This window comes from Molothrus aeneus, chromosome 13 (assembly GCF_037042795.1).
Source record: "Molothrus aeneus isolate 106 chromosome 13, BPBGC_Maene_1.0, whole genome shotgun sequence".
Taxonomy (NCBI): Eukaryota; Metazoa; Chordata; class Aves; order Passeriformes; family Icteridae; genus Molothrus; species Molothrus aeneus.
The window spans coordinates 19,542,971-19,560,298 of NC_089658.1; the positions used below are offsets into that span (position 1 = coordinate 19,542,971).

The 17,328-nt window shown below is 55.6% G+C and overlaps 1 protein-coding gene across 11 annotated transcripts in view; it reads right to left on the reverse strand.

The window, feature by feature from the left end:
• Window positions 1-15,342: 15,342 nt before the first annotated feature.
• TLE3 (TLE family member 3, transcriptional corepressor) overlaps window positions 15,343-17,328 on the reverse strand; it is a 28,882-nt gene continuing 26,896 nt past the window's right edge. For all 11 annotated transcript variants that reach the window (XM_066558448.1, XM_066558459.1, XM_066558457.1 and 8 more), the window contains 2 exons: window positions 16,417-16,493; window positions 15,343-15,636 (listed from right to left, as the gene is read on the reverse strand). In XM_066558448.1, the coding sequence (XP_066414545.1) occupies window positions 15,529-15,636; window positions 16,417-16,493 (185 nt within the window). In that variant the 3' untranslated portion in view covers window positions 15,343-15,528. The remainder of the gene's footprint in view (window positions 15,637-16,416; window positions 16,494-17,328) is intronic.

The following is a 17,328-nucleotide window of genomic DNA, read 5'->3' on the forward strand; positions in this document are numbered from 1 at the left end:
AGCTCCTGATGGAAGCTCCCTGCTCCCAATGGAAGTTCCTGTTGGAAGCTCCCAGTTCCTGTTGGAAGATCCGTGTTCCCGATGGAAGCTCCGGCTCCCAGTGCTGCTGTCACCGGGAATCAGGGCCCAGCCCTAATCTGTCATTAGCGCATTCAGCACTAATTGCTGGCAGGGTGCCACGCGCCTATTTTCCCGTTTTAACAAAACATTTATGCATGGAAGATTTAATGCCAGGTATCAAGCATATCATTGTAAATTTACCACTAATTAAGCCTAATTAAAATAATTAAATGGCTGCCGAGTCACAATGTGAATGAAAATCACATTTCCTCTCATGTGCTCGCCCCTCTCCTCGCTGCCCTCGCTCTGGATTCCCGACACAAATACTTTCCCATTTGGATGCGGGAAGAGAGGAGTTTCATCCCGACCATAATGCTGGGATTTGGGGGGGACATTCTCCAATTCCAGGACCTCTGGAGATTTTCCTTTCTGAGGATGAAGGATGGACAATCTGACAAATCTGTTCCTGGGAGCTTTTGCATATTCATCACTGCTCGGATTTTTAATCAAAGCCTGGGCCATGAATAATGGATGGGGCTGGGATGGGGTGGGATGGGATCCAGAAGCTCCAGAGGATGCTCTGGGCAGAGGCGCCAGGGAAAGCTCTGGCTGGAGATCCAGGAACTCCAGGGAATGCTCTTGGAAGGGCCTCCAGGAGAAACAGGGACTCCAGGGGATGCTCTGCCCGGAGGCTCCAGGAAATCCAGGGGATGCTCTGGGCAGGGATTCCAGGAGCTCCAAGGGAGGGAAGGAGGGAGGGAAGGAGGGAAGGAGGGAAGGAGGGAGGGAAGGAGGAGCTCACCGCCGGGCCAGTCCGGTCCCCGCTGTCGCCGTCCCCTGTGTGGTCCCAGCCCGGGCTCACAATGGGCTCAAAGCCCCTTTGTGCTCCGGCTGCGGCCGAGCTGCATTTTAGGCTCGGCTCATTCAAGGCCAGCCTGGCAAAGCTCCGATTAACCTTTGCTTTCCCAGGCACGGCCTCATTCTCCCTCGCGGCGGGGTCCCGGCACCCTCGGCCCGCCGGGAAGGGGCTGGGAATGGGAAGTGTGGGGATGGGAAGTGAGGGATTTCCTCTCTGTGCCCGCTGGGATCACAGGGATTCCCGAGGTGCTGCCTGTTCCTCTCCTCCTCCGTGGGTCCCGAGCTGAGGCGACATTCCTGCTTTGTTATCCCAGGAACGAACATCATCCTCCTGCCATGATGTCATCACCATCCTTCGGTGACATCATTATCATCATTGTCTTCATTGTAATCATCATCATCATCATTATCATCATCATCATTATCATCATTGTCATCATCCTCTTGCTGTGACATCATCATAACCCTGCCATGACATCATCACCATCCTCGTGCCATGAAATCATCCTCCTGCTGTGGCATCATCCCAACAACATCCTTGTACCATGACATCATCCCCCACCACCGCCCAGCCATGATGTCATCATTCCATCATGACATCATCCCCCACCATGACATCATTCTTCTGCCATGACATCATCCTCCCGCCATGGCGTAATCCTACACGTCATCCTGCCTCTGTGACATCATTCTCCTCCTGTGACGTCATCTTTCTGCCATGACATCATCCCACCACAGCACCATCTTAGTGCAACCACATCACCCTCCCGCCATGATGTAATCTCCCCACCATGACATCATCCTTCCGTGACGTCATCTATCCGTGACATCGTCATCCTGCCATGACATCATCCTTGCTTTCCCACCCCCCATTTTCTGGGAATCACATCCCTTCCCCAAGGGACACCAGCACAGGAGCCCCTGCCCAGCTGTGCCCCCTCTTTGTCCTCGTGTCCCCCCCCAGACCAAACATTGGTTTTTCCCTGGATGACCATTTTTTTTCTGGGAATTGACCCCTTTGGCATTCCCAGATCCCTGGGTAAACAGAGCTGTTTGTCTCCGTGTTTGCTCATTTCATCCCAAATATTTGCCTGCCAAGCGAACGCCGTCTCCCGGGATGTGCTATTAATGGGATAATTAGGCAGCTGCTAATGAAAAGGATTCCTGGGAATTATGGCAGGATTTGTTTTGGCATTTGCAGGCTGGAGTGCTCCAATCTACCTGAGAGTTAATTAGTTAATTAGTGCTGGTGGAACACACCTGGAAAAATAGGGCAGCCAAGGAACACTCCGGTTTATTTTCCGGGAGCCAGTGGAATGAGTTTTTCCATGGGATATTGGGGAAGAAAACAAAATCCTCCTTCTTTCAGATGTTGGGATCTCCAGGAAAGGCTCAAATCCCGGTAATTTGGGGCATCCTGATCCGTTTGGGGTTTCTCTGGTGTCGCTTTGAGGGTTTGGAGCAGTGGGAACGGCCGTGGATTTTCCGGATCTTTCCCGGTTATGTAACCCCTCCCGGGCTCCCGCCGAGCTCCGGGTGCCGCCGCTGGTGACAAACCCCGTGTGGGGCTGGCCCTGCGCTGATTAATTAGGAAATTACATTTATATAACCCCTAATCCCCGGCTGGGCCTCGCCAGGGGCTCGGGAATTACATCCAGATTAGCTCCGAGCCCGAGAAAACCCCAGGCTGGAGTTATTGCCCGGGCACACATCGGCAAATTGGACCAATCCGGAGGAAAACAGCCAAAATTCAGCTTTTTTTTGGGTTTTATTTCCCTTAATTCCCTCCTCCCACGGGGCCTGCGAGGGGTGAGAGCTCCGTGCAGCCGGAGCTGATTCCGGCTGAACGTGGCCTTCGGTTTTCCCAACAAAATTGCTTTTATCCTTCCCAACATGTGTTCCCAAAGATTACAGGGCTGTAATCCCACACGGCTTAACCGGGGGGGGGGGAGGGCTTTGGGAACGGTGGCGCTGGAATTCCCTCCCTGGCTGATCCGGGACTGGGAATCCTGGTCATGGAAACAGAAAGAACCTTAAGGGATAAAGGATTGGGAAGGAGGGATTGGAATACTTGGGGGGATTTGGGGGAGCTGGGCGATCACAACAAATCATTTTTAAAGTGTTTTTGTGGATTTGGTTTGGGGTTTTTTTTGGTTTGTTTTTTTTTTTTTTGTGGAGGGCTGATTGGAAAATAGGTCATGGATTGATCCGGATCCGATCGTTACAAAGGAGGAGTTTTCTCCACAATTACAGGGACACGTCCAGCAGGGAGCCTTGAGGCCTTGGGAATGCTCCACTAATGGACAAAGAGCCCTGCCTGGCTTCCCTGCTCCGAGGGAATTTTGGGATTGATCCGTCCTGGAAGGCACAGGGAGCCGAGCACATCCTTGGGAATGTCCTTCAGGAGGGGGTGAAATTCCCAATGGATTTGGGATAGGCCAGAAAGCAAGGAAAGGGCTCGAATCCTAGGGATTCTCTCTGCTCCAGGGGGTTTGGGAGGATCCAGCAGGGCTGGAGCTGCACCCTCCTCATCCTGCCCTGGTGATGGGATAGGGCAGGAAGGGGATTTAATTCCAGGGCTGGGATTTGCTGGAGGGGGGAATAGCAGATCCTGAGATAACTTTAATCCTGTGAGGATTAAATGAAATCACGAGACACAAATTCCTGCCCAAATCTGATTTTCCCCTGGGAATCAGGGTTAAAACTTTGGCAACTGGAAACTTTTCCTGTGGCCATTCCAGAGGGGGAATTCCCACCAGCCAGGCCTATCCCCAGGTGCTCGGAGCAATTTTGGGATTCCAAACCCCAACGGGATCAGCAAACCCCTCTTGGATTCCCTGATCCCACCAAAGCACTCACACGGAGTTGGGGTTGGACTTGGGGCTGGTTTTGCCCTGCCAGGACCCAAATCCTTTCAGATTTCCCATAAAATGTGGCTGGAATCTGCCCATGGATGCAGGGACACCTCCCACCATCCCAGGGATGGAGCAGACACAGTTTCTCTGGGAATTCCATTCCAGCCCCTCCCAGGGAAGGATTCCTTCCCGATATCCCGGCTATCCCTGCCCTCGGGAAGGTGGGAATAAACCCCTGGCCCCACCATTCCCTCCAATCTCCAGGATTTTCCCCTCCAGCCCTGGAAAAATGTCAATTTTTGGCCCCGTATTCCACAGCAGCGGTGGAGTCTCTGAGCTGTGGTTTTTCCTGCTGTCAAGCAGAGTAAGGAGATTATCCCGCTGCAAATCTGATGGAAAAGATTCCCTTTAAAGTCACCGATAGAGCTCAATACACAACGAGCTGCGGGGCTGCTTCCAGGAGATACGGGAGAAGAAAAAACATCCCAGTGCTTGTTACTGAAAGGGAAAATAACCCCAAAAACTGCACTGCTGGCAAAACCTTGGGGTTCTCCGGGCTTGGGGCTGACCCCAAATCATGGGTGGAGTTTTATCCCCCTCCTCCTGAGAGGGGACAGAAAATAAATGGAATTTAGGGCGTTTGTGGGAGAAGAGGGACTTGGAGGAGGATGAGGGGGAAGAGGGGGAAGAGGGGGAAGAGGGGGAAGAGGGGGAAGAGGGGGAAGAGGGGGAAGAGGGGGAAGAGGGGGAAGAGGGGGAAGAGGGGGAAGAGGGGGAAGAGGGGGAAGAGGGGGAAGAGGGGGAAGAGGGGGAAGAGGGGGAAGAGGGGGAGTGACAAGGGCTCAGCAGAATTCGGGCTCTGGAACCTCCCCTCGGACACCGGGAGTGGCCACGGAGCCACCGCTGTCCCGGGGCCACCCAGCTCGGGGCTGCCCCGGATAATCGATCTCCTCCTCCTTCCGACCCGCAGGAAACGGGGCTTTGGGGAGGCTTTTCCCTTTGTTTTTGCTTTTCCCTTCGCGGGCCGCCGGCGCTGCCGCTCCATTGGAAGCCCGAGGGATTTATGGCCTCTCCAGTTTATTGTTGATACAGATCTTTATCTGCCCCGGGCTTCTAACTGACATTTAAATTACACTGCAAACAATGAATCAATATTTATGGATTAGCGCGCCAATACGAGTTGTCCCGGGATTCTGGCTCCCGGCGAACGGGACAATGAGGTCAAGGTCAAGGCTTTGTCTAATGAGGGATCGGCACAGACAGGAGCTGCCAGCCGGGTATTGACTTCCTAATGGGAATGCATTTATGGCCGGCATTTAGCCCCCGCGCTCGGCTCCCGCCTCCATCTCCCGTTCCTGCCCTTTCCGCGCTGAAAATTGGGGATCGTTCCAAGCCCCGAACCCGGAGTGTGTCCCCGTGCCTGGAAAAACCCGGGAGAAGCACCCGGCTCCTCACACCCCCCTGCTTTTCCAGCCTGGATTTTCCATGGGGAAAGAGCCCGAGCTCCATGGAGGGAGATCAGAGCTTGGGAAATTCATCCCGGGCTCTGAGAACCCAGAGGAGTCAGGATCAACCCTGCACCCCTTAAAAACTTCTTGGGATGCCTTTGGGATCATCCCTGCACTCCTTAAACCCTTCCCGGGCTGGATTTGGGATCATCCCTGCACCCCTTAAACCCTTCCCGGGTTGGATTTGGGATCATCCCTGCACCCCTTAAACCCTTCCTGCCTTTCAGCTTCCAATGGCAGCTTGCTCCCTTTTCTTACCTGAAATCAGAAGCCAAGCTGGCCCAAAAAATAAAAATAAAAAAATATAATTTTTTCATAATTAATATTTCTATTTTAGGGATTTTCCCGGCCCTGTTGCTGTCTAATTCCAGCCGCAGCCCCGTGGATGTGGCGCTTGGGGACGTGCCTTGACAGTGCTGCGGGAACGGTTGGAACCGAGGCTCTCAGAGGCCTTTCCCTGGAGGAACAATTCCCGAATTCCATGATTTTAACCATCCTTCACAGCGCCGGGTACCTGCTGCTCGCTGCCTGCCGCCATTCCCGGCCATTTCCCTCCCGGCAGGGCCACGGGCGATGCTCCCCGTGGGATCCTTCCCCCTGCTGCACCCCGAGCGGGAAATGGGGGGAAAAAGGAGGGATTTGGGGGCTTTTCTTGGCGCTGTTTTCTGAAGCCGTGTTTATCCCCTCGTTAAAACCCAGCTGAAAACTTTCAGGGCTAAAAGAGCCCCGTCCTCCTCCTCCTCCTCCTCGCCGCGTTTATTTACATTATAATCATCCCGAGCCTGCGAATTGTGTCAATTATTCTTTCCTCGGGGCGAGCCAAGGATTCTTTGTTCCTCGCTGGTTTACAAAAGTGAAATATAGGTGAGGTTTCGGACCTTTTAATCCCCCGATGTAATTACTGCTCCCCGCAGGCTCGGCCGCGTTTCGGCGGCGCTGCCGGGCTCAGATTAGACACACAAAGTCCCTGCTCTCCATCAAAGGCTTCCTTATCTGCCCGAGACAGCCAAACAACAAACGAGCCCCAAATCTCGCCGGCCCCGCTGTTTATTTGACCAGGCCCGAAATAAATAAATCGGCTGCAGCCAAACAGGCGCTTTTCCCTGAGAACGGGGGCTCGGCGGGCGCCTGGGTGGGAATTTCCAGGAGCGTCGAGAGGGCCCGCGACTACAGTGGGGCTTTTGAAGTGCTTTTTCCACGTTTTAGGAGCCCAAAATGAGGATGAAACTAAAATGACACGAAGAAATAATCCCCCATTCAGCCCTGAAAGGATTATTCTAATTACTTTGATTATTAAAGATCAGACAGATTTTTTTTTTCCTCCCCTCCTCCTCCTCTTCTCTTTTTTTTTTTTTTTTTTTTTCTCCTGCCGGCAGAAAGTAAACCAAGCCCCGAAATCCAAATCCTCGCTGGGAATTGAGGAACGTCTTAAGTAAACAGCGGGAACAAACGGGCAGTGTGAGGATCCGCGGGGTCCGGCAGCCGGCCCGGGGGGGGCCCCCTTTGTGCGGCCTCAATGGGGGCTAAACGCGAGCCCGGGGCCGCGTCTCGCCCCTTTCAGATGCAAATCCCGGGGCCTCGCCTTTATCCCGCTCCGAGCTGCCGGTGTCAAGCTGCGTCCGCCTGAAAGCGCCGCGATCGCCGCTGCCCGGGGGCGCGGGGGGCTCTGCCCGCGCAGATGGTGCCGCCGAGCCCCCCCCCGCCCCTCGGGAAGGGCCGCGATTCGTTTAAGGAGTCTGTTTGTTTCTGCTGATGAGGGCTGTTAATTTGCACAGCGGTCTCATTAGGCCTAAACCACCAATTAATTTCTTTTGTTCTCATTAAACGGCTGATTCCGAAACATTTCGGCAGCCACAATGGATGGCTCCGAGCCGCAGCCCCGGCATCCTCCCCGCCGGAGCTGGCAGCGTTCCTGGAGCCCCGGCAGCCGGCCCAGCAGCCCCAAAAAATCCTGGCACCGGCCCCGGATCTGCCCCGGGTACCTCAGCATCCTCCCCAGACCCTCCCTGGGTACCCCAGCATCCGCCCCAGCGCTGCCAGCGCCTTCCCCGGGTACTCCAAATCCTCTTCAGCAGCCCCAGCATCTCCTCCAGGCAGCCCAGCACCCTTCTGGCAGCCCTGGCATCCTCCCCTGGCATCCTCTCGAGCCCTGGCATCCTCCCCTGCAGCCCCAGCGCCTGCCCCTGGTACCCTGGCATCCCCTCCAGGTACCCCGACCTTGTCCCCCGACGCTCCCTGGGTGCCCTGGCGCCTCCTCCAGGTATCCCAGCATCTTCCCCACCTGCTCCAGCCTCCTCCCAGCACCCCTGGCACCTTCCCCAGCAGCCCTGGCCGCCTCCCTGGCAATCCTGGCATCCCCTCGGCCTCAGGGGGTGCACCCCGGGCGCTGTCCCTGCTCTCCAGCCCGATCCACCTGGGCAATCCTGGCTGCCACACCCAGCTGGAAATGGAGCATCCCTGGTTCCTGGAGCACGGGCTGAGCCAGCCAGGCAGGCAGGGCAAAGCCCCGAGCTCTCCCCCTCATTTCCCCGAATCAAAAATAAGATTTGGGGTGGGTTTTTGGTTGTTTTGTTGTTTTTGTTTTGTTTTGTTTTTTTTTTTTCTCTCCGCTCCGTTCTTTTTCCCGGGCCAGGAGGATCTGGGAAACGGGGATTTGGGGATGTTTGGGATGGGGACAGGCAGGGCCTGGCTCGTCCCAGCCTGGAGCTGCTCTGTCTCCGTGTGTCCCCAAACCTGGGCTGTCTGTGGGATCCTGTGTCCTCCCGGACACTCCTGGATGTGCCCCTGGTGAGGCAGGGGGATGCTGCATTCCCAGCTCCCGGAGAATTCCCAGGGGAATGCTGCTGTCCCCTGCTGCACCTCCGGGGACATCCTTGGATTCCGAGTCCCAGCGAGGTTCCAGGAGTGGCCCTGGTGCCACCAGCTTCCCTGGCGATTTGCTGGTGCTCCGTAAATTCCATGAAAAATTTATGGTCGGGACAGAAAGGAAAAAAGGGGGAAGGTAAAAAAAAGAAACCAACAAAAAAACCAAACCAACCCAGGCTCCAGCTGAGCCTCCCCATAAATTACCGGGATTTGCTTCCCAGGGTGGTCCGGGGAGTGCGTGCCAGAGCCGCCGCCTTCCAGAGGGAGGATCCCGGGGTGAAGCCTTGGGAAAGGGGAGGGGAGAGCAGCGGATTCAGGGAGGGCCGGAGAGCGCAGGGAGGGCGTTCTATTGCACTAAATAGTTATTTAGTTGGGGTTTTTGTGGGTTTTTTTGGGTTTTTTTTGGTTTTTTTTGTTTTGTTTTGTTTTTTTTTAATGGCCAAACCTACAGATTTTTACTCTGAATCTCACAGCATTTTATTTCTTATTTATTTCTCATTTTATTCCTTTATTCAAAAATACATAATTTATCGCAGCTTTTCACATCAGATGCTCACAGTGTAATCTTTCCACAAGTGATGTAAACAGGGGAGGTCCCTGGGCCGCCGGGGATCCGCTCCCGGGATTGTCCCCAAACCCAGCCCTGTGCTCCCAATTCCGCCGGGAATTCCGCACCGGGAATGCCGGACCGGGAATTCCTTACCGGGAATGCTGTGCCGCGAATGCTGTGCCGGGAATGCCATACCAGGAATGCCATGCTGGGAATTCTGTGCCAGGAATGCCATGACGGGAATGCCATGCCGGGAATGCCATGCCGGGAATGCCATGCTGGGAATTCTGTGCCGGGAATGCCATACGGGGAATGCCGTGCTGGGAATGCCATACCGGGAATGCCGGACCGGGAATGCCATCCTGGGAATGCCATACCGAGAATGCCGCACTGGGAATGCCATACCGGGAATTCTGTGATGGGAATGCCATGCCGGGAATGCCATGCCGGGAATGCCATACTGGGAATGACGTACTGGGAATGCCGTACTGGGAATGCCATGCCGGGAATGCCATGCCAGGAATGCCGTGCCGGGAATGCCATGCCGGGAATGCCGTGCCGGGAAGCTCTGCCCTTCCAGCCTGCATTCCCAGCCTCCTCAAACCCATGGATCTGCTGCTCCCTTGGGTCCTGGCCGTTTGCTGGAATATTCCATGTCCGTCCCTGCACATGCCAGGGGAAGCAGAGGGGACGCGGTGCCAGCCAAGCGCCACCAGCCCCTGCAGCCAGGAGCCCTCTGGGTGCTCTCCCGGCCTGGAAACGCACAGAGTTTTATTAAATCATAAAAATCTCCCAGATCTCATTAAGGCCCAGCTGCCCCAGCAGCGCTTTAACGCCGTTTTTTATCTTTTTGATTAACACTGAACTGCTCAGCCCTGGGGACACCCCAAAACCCTGGGGACACCCCAAAGCCCTGGGGACACCCCAAAGCCCTGGGGACACCCTGGTGCTGAGCCCAGGGGTGACAGAGGCACCCCCAGCCCTGGGCTGGGCTTCCCAGCTCAGGGGGGTCCCTGCAGCCTCTGGGGCTCCGTGGCTTTCCCGAGGACAACGAGGCCTCTGTGCGCTCCCAGTTTTTGTTTGGGGCTGGAGCTGGCTCTGGAGGGAAGTGTTGTGTGAGGGTGTTGTGGAAAAGCCTTGGCTCCATCTGGGAGCTGTCAGGAAAAGGCTGAGCTCAATCACACGTTGTTATGAATAGCAGCATTTGAGCCTTTAAAACCTTCTCTTTTTATTTTTTTTCCCCTCTCTTTTTCTCCTTTTTTTAATATTTCCCCCCCCCCCCCCCCGGCCCCGAGGTAAATTCCAGCTGGGATCAACACTCCCCAGGAATTCCCCCGGAGGAAGTTGGCTGCTCACCAACTCATCTTGTAAGAAAAAATAATAATAATAATAGTAAAAAAAAAAAAGATTCATTATTCCTGTTGAGCCGAGATGAAACAATTCCCTGGAATTAACGAGGCTCCTCTTGGCCAGCCGAGGTTCTGCTCCAATGAAAGTTTTTATTGTTGCCCAGAAAAGCCAAAAAAACCCCAAAATCCCCCAGGGGTGAGAGCGGGGCTGCACCTGGGGCTCTCTCAGGGCTCTCCAAGAGGTGCCCCCAAACCCATCCTGATCCTCCCAGCATTCCCAAACCCTGGATGGGCAATGCCAGGCAGAAACCTGGGATGCTCCAGGCTCAGCAGGATGAGGGAGGCCCATCCCACATCGGTGGGGACAGAGGAGAGGGGGGATTTAGGGCAAATCCAAACACCCTGAGCAGGGTGGTCCACGGGACAGGAGCCTGGAATGTCAGGGGACAGCCCTGGGGACAGGAGTGGCAATGCCAGGGACAGGAATCCAGGGAAAAGGGCGGGGTTTTGGTGGGTGGATCATGGAATCCTGGAACGGTTTGGGTTGGAAGGGACATGGAGGGACATCCAGGCCCATGGCAGGGACACCTCCCACCGTCCCAGGGTGTTCCTTGGGCACTGCCAGGGATCCAGGGGCAGCCACAGCTGCTCTGGGAATTCCATCCCAGCCCGTCACCCTCCCAGGGAACAATTCTTTCCCAAAATCCCATCCATCCCTGCCCTCTGGAGTGGGAAGCTGTTCCCCGTGTCCCGTCCCTTGTCCCCAGTGCCACCAGCCCCCCGTGCCAGCCCCAGGGCGGATTTTTCCAGCAGGGTTGGGATTTTTCCTGCCGGGCTGTTTTGCTTTCCGCCTCGGCTCTGCTTGTTGATATTTTTCTATTTTTATTTCGGATTAAGCCAAAGGGGTTTTGAGCCGTCCCTGCCGTTTTCCAGCGGGATCCCGGGAAGCCCCAGCTCCAGGAAGAGGAGCACGATGAGGATGGGAGGGCAGGCGCGGCCGGGGCGATGCCACCCCCGGAGCCCGAACAAAGCGCCGCGGCCCCGCACAATCGTTCATTATGGCTCAATTACTGTAATTAAAACTGCTGCGCTGCAGAGGCAGAGCCGCCCAAGGGAGCGGTGCCAGCAGAATCCGCGCTCGGAGGCGGCGGCGGCAGCTGAGGGTGTCCCCGAGAGCCGCCACCATCTGTCCCCAAGCCGGGGGTGGCACCCGGGAAACGGGGCTGGGGAGGGAGGGGAGGGGATCCCGTTATCCCGGATTCCCTGGTGGGCAGATTGTGTGGATGTGCCTGGGCACAGCTGGGTGTGTGCTCTGCTTTGCTGCTGGGCTGGGGATGGCACAGGACACAAGACATGGCATAGGACACACAACATGGCATGGGACACGGAACGTGGCACGGGACACAAGGGCATGGAACGGGACACAGAACGTGGCACGGGACACAAGGGCATGGAATGGAACACAGAGCGTGGCATGGGGGAACACAGCATGGCATGGGACACAGAACATGGCATGGGACACGGAACGTGGCACGGGACACAAGGGCATGGAATGGGACACAGAATGTGGCATGAAACATGGAACATGGCATGGCACACAGAACATGGCACAGGATACGGAGCATGGAATGGAACACAGAGCGTGGCATGGGGGAACACAGGATGGCATGGGACACAGAACATGGCATGGGACAAAGAACATGGCATGGGACAAAGAACATGGAATAGGACACAGAACATGGCATGGGACACAGAATGTGACATAGCACGGACACAGAACGTGGCACAGGACACAGAACATGGCATGGGATGCAGAACATGGCACGGGACAAAGAATGTGACACAGGACATGGAACATGGCACGGACATAGAACGTGGCACAGGACACAGAACGTGGCATGGCATGCGACACAGAGCATGGCATGGGACACAGAACGTGACATAGCATGGACACAGAACACGGCATGGGACATAGAACATGGCATGGGCCACAGAACGTGGCATGGCATGGGACACAGAGCATGGCGTGGGACACAGAATGTGGCATGGGCCACAGAGCATGGCATGGGCCACAGAGCATGGCATGGGACACAGAGCATGGCGTGGGACACAGAGCATGGCATGGGACACAGAGCATGGCGTGGGACACAGACCGTGGCATGGCCCAGCACGGCTCTGCTGCCCCCGACCCCTTTCCCAATGTTCCCCTTCAGGGACACAGCCCCAGCCTGGGAAAAGCAGCTTTGATACTCCAGGACCAAATCCCTGCCTGCCTCCACGGGAGCCCTTCCATGCAGGAATCCCACGCTCACACAAGGAAACCACAAACAAGAAGAGGGCAATGCCACCCCAAAACTGCCGTGTGCCAGGCTGCCACCCGCACATCCTCAGGATCCTGGGGAATCCATTCCCACTCGCTTTTCTGGCCATTTCCAGCTCTGCCTTTCTGGCAGCGTGGGCCAAGCCTGACCTGAGAGCACCTTTAAAAAGCCCTCGTGGATTTATAATTTAAAATTCCAGCATGGCAGCGGGGGGGGGGGGGGGTGGGAATAACTGAATTATAAAATCTGACAGCACAAATGGGAATGGGAGAGCCCAGCAGCTCCTCCCCAGCACTGGGAAAAGCAGAATCCACCCCCATGGAGCGCCGAGGGCAGCCGGGGAGGGAAGGGAACCCTTCCCTTTGCTGGGCAGGGCTGGAAGCGCAGCCAGAGCCACTCGGGGCCCCTTCCCCTCCCCTGCCCGGGCTCTCCCCATCTCCCAACAAAGGATTCCTTGCCATTCCGACCTTTTAATGGTCCCCCGTGCCAGCCCCAGCCTCCGAGGGGATGGAAATGCACTCCCGAGCACTTGCCTGCCCATTACCGGGGCGGGCAGAGCGCTGCTCCTGCCTCCATCCCTCCATCCCTCGCAGCAGGTCCTGTCACCTCGGATCCATCACGGGAGCCCCGCAGGACGCTGCAGCTGGCCCCGCTCAGGGAAGGGCTTTGTGTGCAGCAGGGTGCGGGGCCGGGAGCTCGGGAATGGCGCTGGGAATGGCGCTGCTGCAATCCCGGGCACTGGGAGCAGCCGATGGGCGCTGCCCGGGGCAGGATGCCCTGGTCCCAGCCCTCTCCTGCATCCCCGAATGCCGGCAGGAGTGAAGCGCCAGGGTGCTGAAAGGGAGGGATGGGGTTTGGGATGCCCCGGAGGAGCCCAGCCCTCGGCAGCACAGCTCAGGGGAGGGCTGGGAATTCCTCCCATCGATCCTGGGCTCCATCCCACCTCCAGCATCACCCCCAAACTCGGGGCTCCCTGTCAGGGCTGTCCTGTGTCCCCCAACCCTCCCTTCTCCTGCCTTTCCCACCCCTCAGTGAAATTCCATGGATCAGAGGGTTTAGAGACACTTTGCTTGCAGTTGAGCTTCAGTACATTGACTTTTTATTCTTTTTTTTTTTTTTTTTCTTTTTGGCCCTTTTTTACAAAAAACCAGTGGTAGTTATTAACAGCTGTACAGATTCTGCTACATACTTTGGTGTGAAGTTGAGAGCCTGGCTCCGGGCGGCTCCGGAACGCGCAATTCCTGCATTTCACTCCTGCCATTCCCGGGGGAAAAGCTCGTAGGGCCCTGGGAGCCTGAGGGACACGAGCTGGGGGTGGCCCCACTGCCGGGGGGGCCCTGGGGACAGGGACGAGCCCCCCAGCCCTTCCCAGCACAGCCCCATCCGTGCAGAGCCGGCGCTCCGAAGGCCACGGAGCCGGGAATGCCGTGCCCAGGGTCAGGGTGCAGACAGGAGCAGAGCTGCCCCCTCAGATCCCAAAAACAGAGCCCAAAACACCCCTGGGACAGCCCTGGCCCCCTCCAAGGCTCTGCCGGCCCCAGGGGCAGCGGTTAATCTGAGCCAAACCACCCTAAAATGCCTTTCCCTAAAAGCAGCTTTAGAGAACTTTTCCCTCCTTGGATCATCAGCGCCCCAAACCGATCCCACCCTCCCACAGAGCCACCCCTGGCCTGGAACATTCCCCCCCAGTCCAGCTCAGAACCCTCTCATGTCCCTGGGAACACCAGGAGAGCTCTCCCCTCCTCCCCAGCTCCTCTGCCCGCCCTGGGAGCAGCGGGAGGGATGGAATGGAGCCCTCAGAGGGATGGGATGGAGTTCCAGGCCCCACCTCTCCATCCTCCTCTCCAAACCGATCTCCCCTCAACCACAACAAAAAAAAAAAAACATTTGTTTTTTTACCTTTTGGACCAGATCCAACTCGCCAAAAATAATCCATAAAAATGTGGTATAAAAATCCTCTGCCGTGTGCTACGATACAGGTGAGCACTTCTGCTACACAAATACTTTTATTTTCCTGTTAGGTCTTCGTTTTTCTTTTTTTTGTCTCTTTTTTTTTTTTTTTTGTCCTTTTTGGAACCCTTTAGTACAAAAGGCCTGTGGGGGGAGGGAGTTGCTCCATAAAACCAGAAGACACAAGACCATAAAGCCCACAAGGACCACAAACAGCCCCCCACCACACACAAACCCTACTTGTTAGTAAACTTTTCGCTTTTAAAAAAAACTGTATTTTTTTTTTTTGTCTTTTTTTTTTTTCCAAGGTTATCAATTCTAATTCTTTACTTTCATTTGAATACAAAACACATAAGTTTGCTATTATCTTTCGTGGCTCCCTGAGCTGAATTTTCTAAGCTTTCTTTGAAATCACTCCTCATTTGCTTCTGTCCGAAGACCAAGAAGGGCTTGCGTGGGCTTCCCCTTTTCTTCAAACATCCAAGCACGGAAAAGGAAAAATAAGGATAAATCCATAAATCCATCTATAAAAAACAAACCCCAAGGTGATTGTGTTGATGTCCCGTCAGTAGCTGAGGATCCGAGCGATTCCCCACCATCACTAACACACGACGCACGACAGGAGGAACAACTTTTCACCAGTGGACATCTCTGCTCAGCCTGGATGGCAAAGTCCCCACGGACACTTCCGGAGGGGGGGGGGGAAGGAAAAGGGGGGGAAAAACCCCAAAAAACAAAAAAGGAAACAAAAAAAAAAAAACCAACCAAAAAAACCCCCAGAATAAAATTGCCACCACCAAAACCATCAGTGGAATACAATTACAGCAGACAAAAATACACAGCTAAGTGTACTGGGAGGGGTCCCCCCCTTCCCACGCTATTTCCTAGTCCAGTATTTACATTTTTCACAAGTCTTATGCAGGATGCACAAAAAAAAAAGTCCCAATAAAAAAAGGAGTCCTTTATAGTGCCACCAAAGCCAGACGGAAAGAACCGGAAAACCAAAAAAAAAAAAAAAAAAAACCAAAAAAAAATCAAAAGGAACCCCAAAACCTTAAAATCAAATAAAAATCCGTTTAGGGCTTCCATGTGTGCCAGAGTTGCAGATCTCCAAATAAATCCGAGTGTGGTGGGTGCCGGGCGGAGCTGGGCCGGGCCCGGGGCCTCCCCTGGGCATTCCCGGAGCATTCCCGAGGGCTGCACATCCCAGGATCAGTAGATGACCTCGTAGACCGTGGCCTTCTTGTCCCCAGAGCCCGTGACGATGTACTTGTCATCCGCTGAGATGTCACAGCTCAGCACGGACGAGGACTCCTTGGACTGGGAAAAGCAGGAGGGGAGAGAACTCATCAGGGTGGGAGAGAAAACTCATCAGGGTGGGAGAGAAAACCCAGCAGGATGGGACAGAGAGAACCCAGCAGGGTGGGAGAGAAAACTCAGCAGGGTGGGGGACAGAACCCAGCAGGGTGGGACAGAGAGAACCCAGCAGGGTGGGACAGAGAGAACCCAGCAGGATGGGAGAGAAAACTCATCAGGGTGGGAGAGAAAACCCAGCAGGATGGGACAGAGAGAACCCAGCAGGGTGAAAGACAGAACTCATCAGGGTGGGACAGAGAGAACCCAGCAGGGTGGGAGAGAAAACCCAGCAGGTTGGGACAGAGAGAACCCAGCAGGGTGGGAGAGAAAACTCAGCAGGGTGGGGGACAGAACCCAGCAGGGTGAGAGAGAGAACCCATCAGGGTGGGACAGAGAGAACCCAGCGGGCCGGGACAGACAGAACCCAGCGGGCCGGGACAGACAGAACCCAGCGGGCCGGGACAGACAGAACCCAGCGGGCCGGGACAGACAGAACCCAGCGGGCCGGGACAGACAGAACCCAGCGGGCCGGGACAGACAGAACCCAGCGGGCTGGGACAGACAGAACCCAGCGGGCTGGGATGGACGCTCCATGCTCCCCGCAGCATCCATGGTGGGGTCAGCACCACATCCCACCTCTGACACCAACCCAGCCATCCTGAAGGGTCTCCCCTCTCTCCAGGATAACTGGGAATGGGAATGTTGGAGCAGCCCCCACCCCGTGCCCTTCCCAAGCTCTCCCACCTGGAAGATGCTGGCTCCGTAGGGCGTCCTCCAGGCGTTGAGCAGGTTGTCCTTCCCAGTGCTCACAAACCACTTCCCTGCATTGGGAATTTGGGATCAGCAGCTGAACCCTGCCGGTGTCACCTCCCCAACCCTTTCCTGTCTGAGCCCAGAGATTTGGGAGAAATAGGAAAACCTGGAGGTTCCCTGGGGAGTCCTGTCCAGCCCTACTCTGCTGGGAGATTCCAAGTGCTGCTTCCCACCTCCAGTGGTGCTCTGTGGCCGTTTGCAGCCAAAACCTGGATGGGTTTATGGGAATAACCCTGCCAAAACCAGGATGGGTTTATGGGAATAACCCCCACCACAGCCAGGATGGGTTTATGGGAATAGACCCTGCCAAAACCAGGATGGGTTTATGGGAATAACCCCCACCACAGCCAGGATGGGTTTATGGGAATAACCCAGGGAATAAACACTGCCAAAACCAGGATGGGTTTATGGGAATAACCCCCACCACAACTGGGATGGGTTTATGGGAATAAACCCCAAATGCAGCATCCATGGGATTGGATCCTGCAGGAAACATCCGTGCTCAGCCCCCCTAGCTGCACTGAGCACTGTCCCTTCCTGCAGTTCATGGCCATCCCTGTCTCCCACCCCTGGAAGTGTCCATGGCCAGGCTGAACGGGGCTTGGAGCACCCTGGGACAGTGGGCAGAGTCCCAATTTAAGGTTCCTTCCAACCCCAAACATTCCATGATCCCACGATCCCCATCCATGAGGATGTCCTGGGGTGGGGTCAGGTGGAAGGTGCCCCAGGGATGAGCTTTAAGGTCTCTCCCAACCCAACCCAGCCCACTCCAGGATTCCAGGGTGCCCATCTCTCCCAGCCCAGCCCACTCCAGGACTGCAGGGTGCCCATCTCTCCCAACCC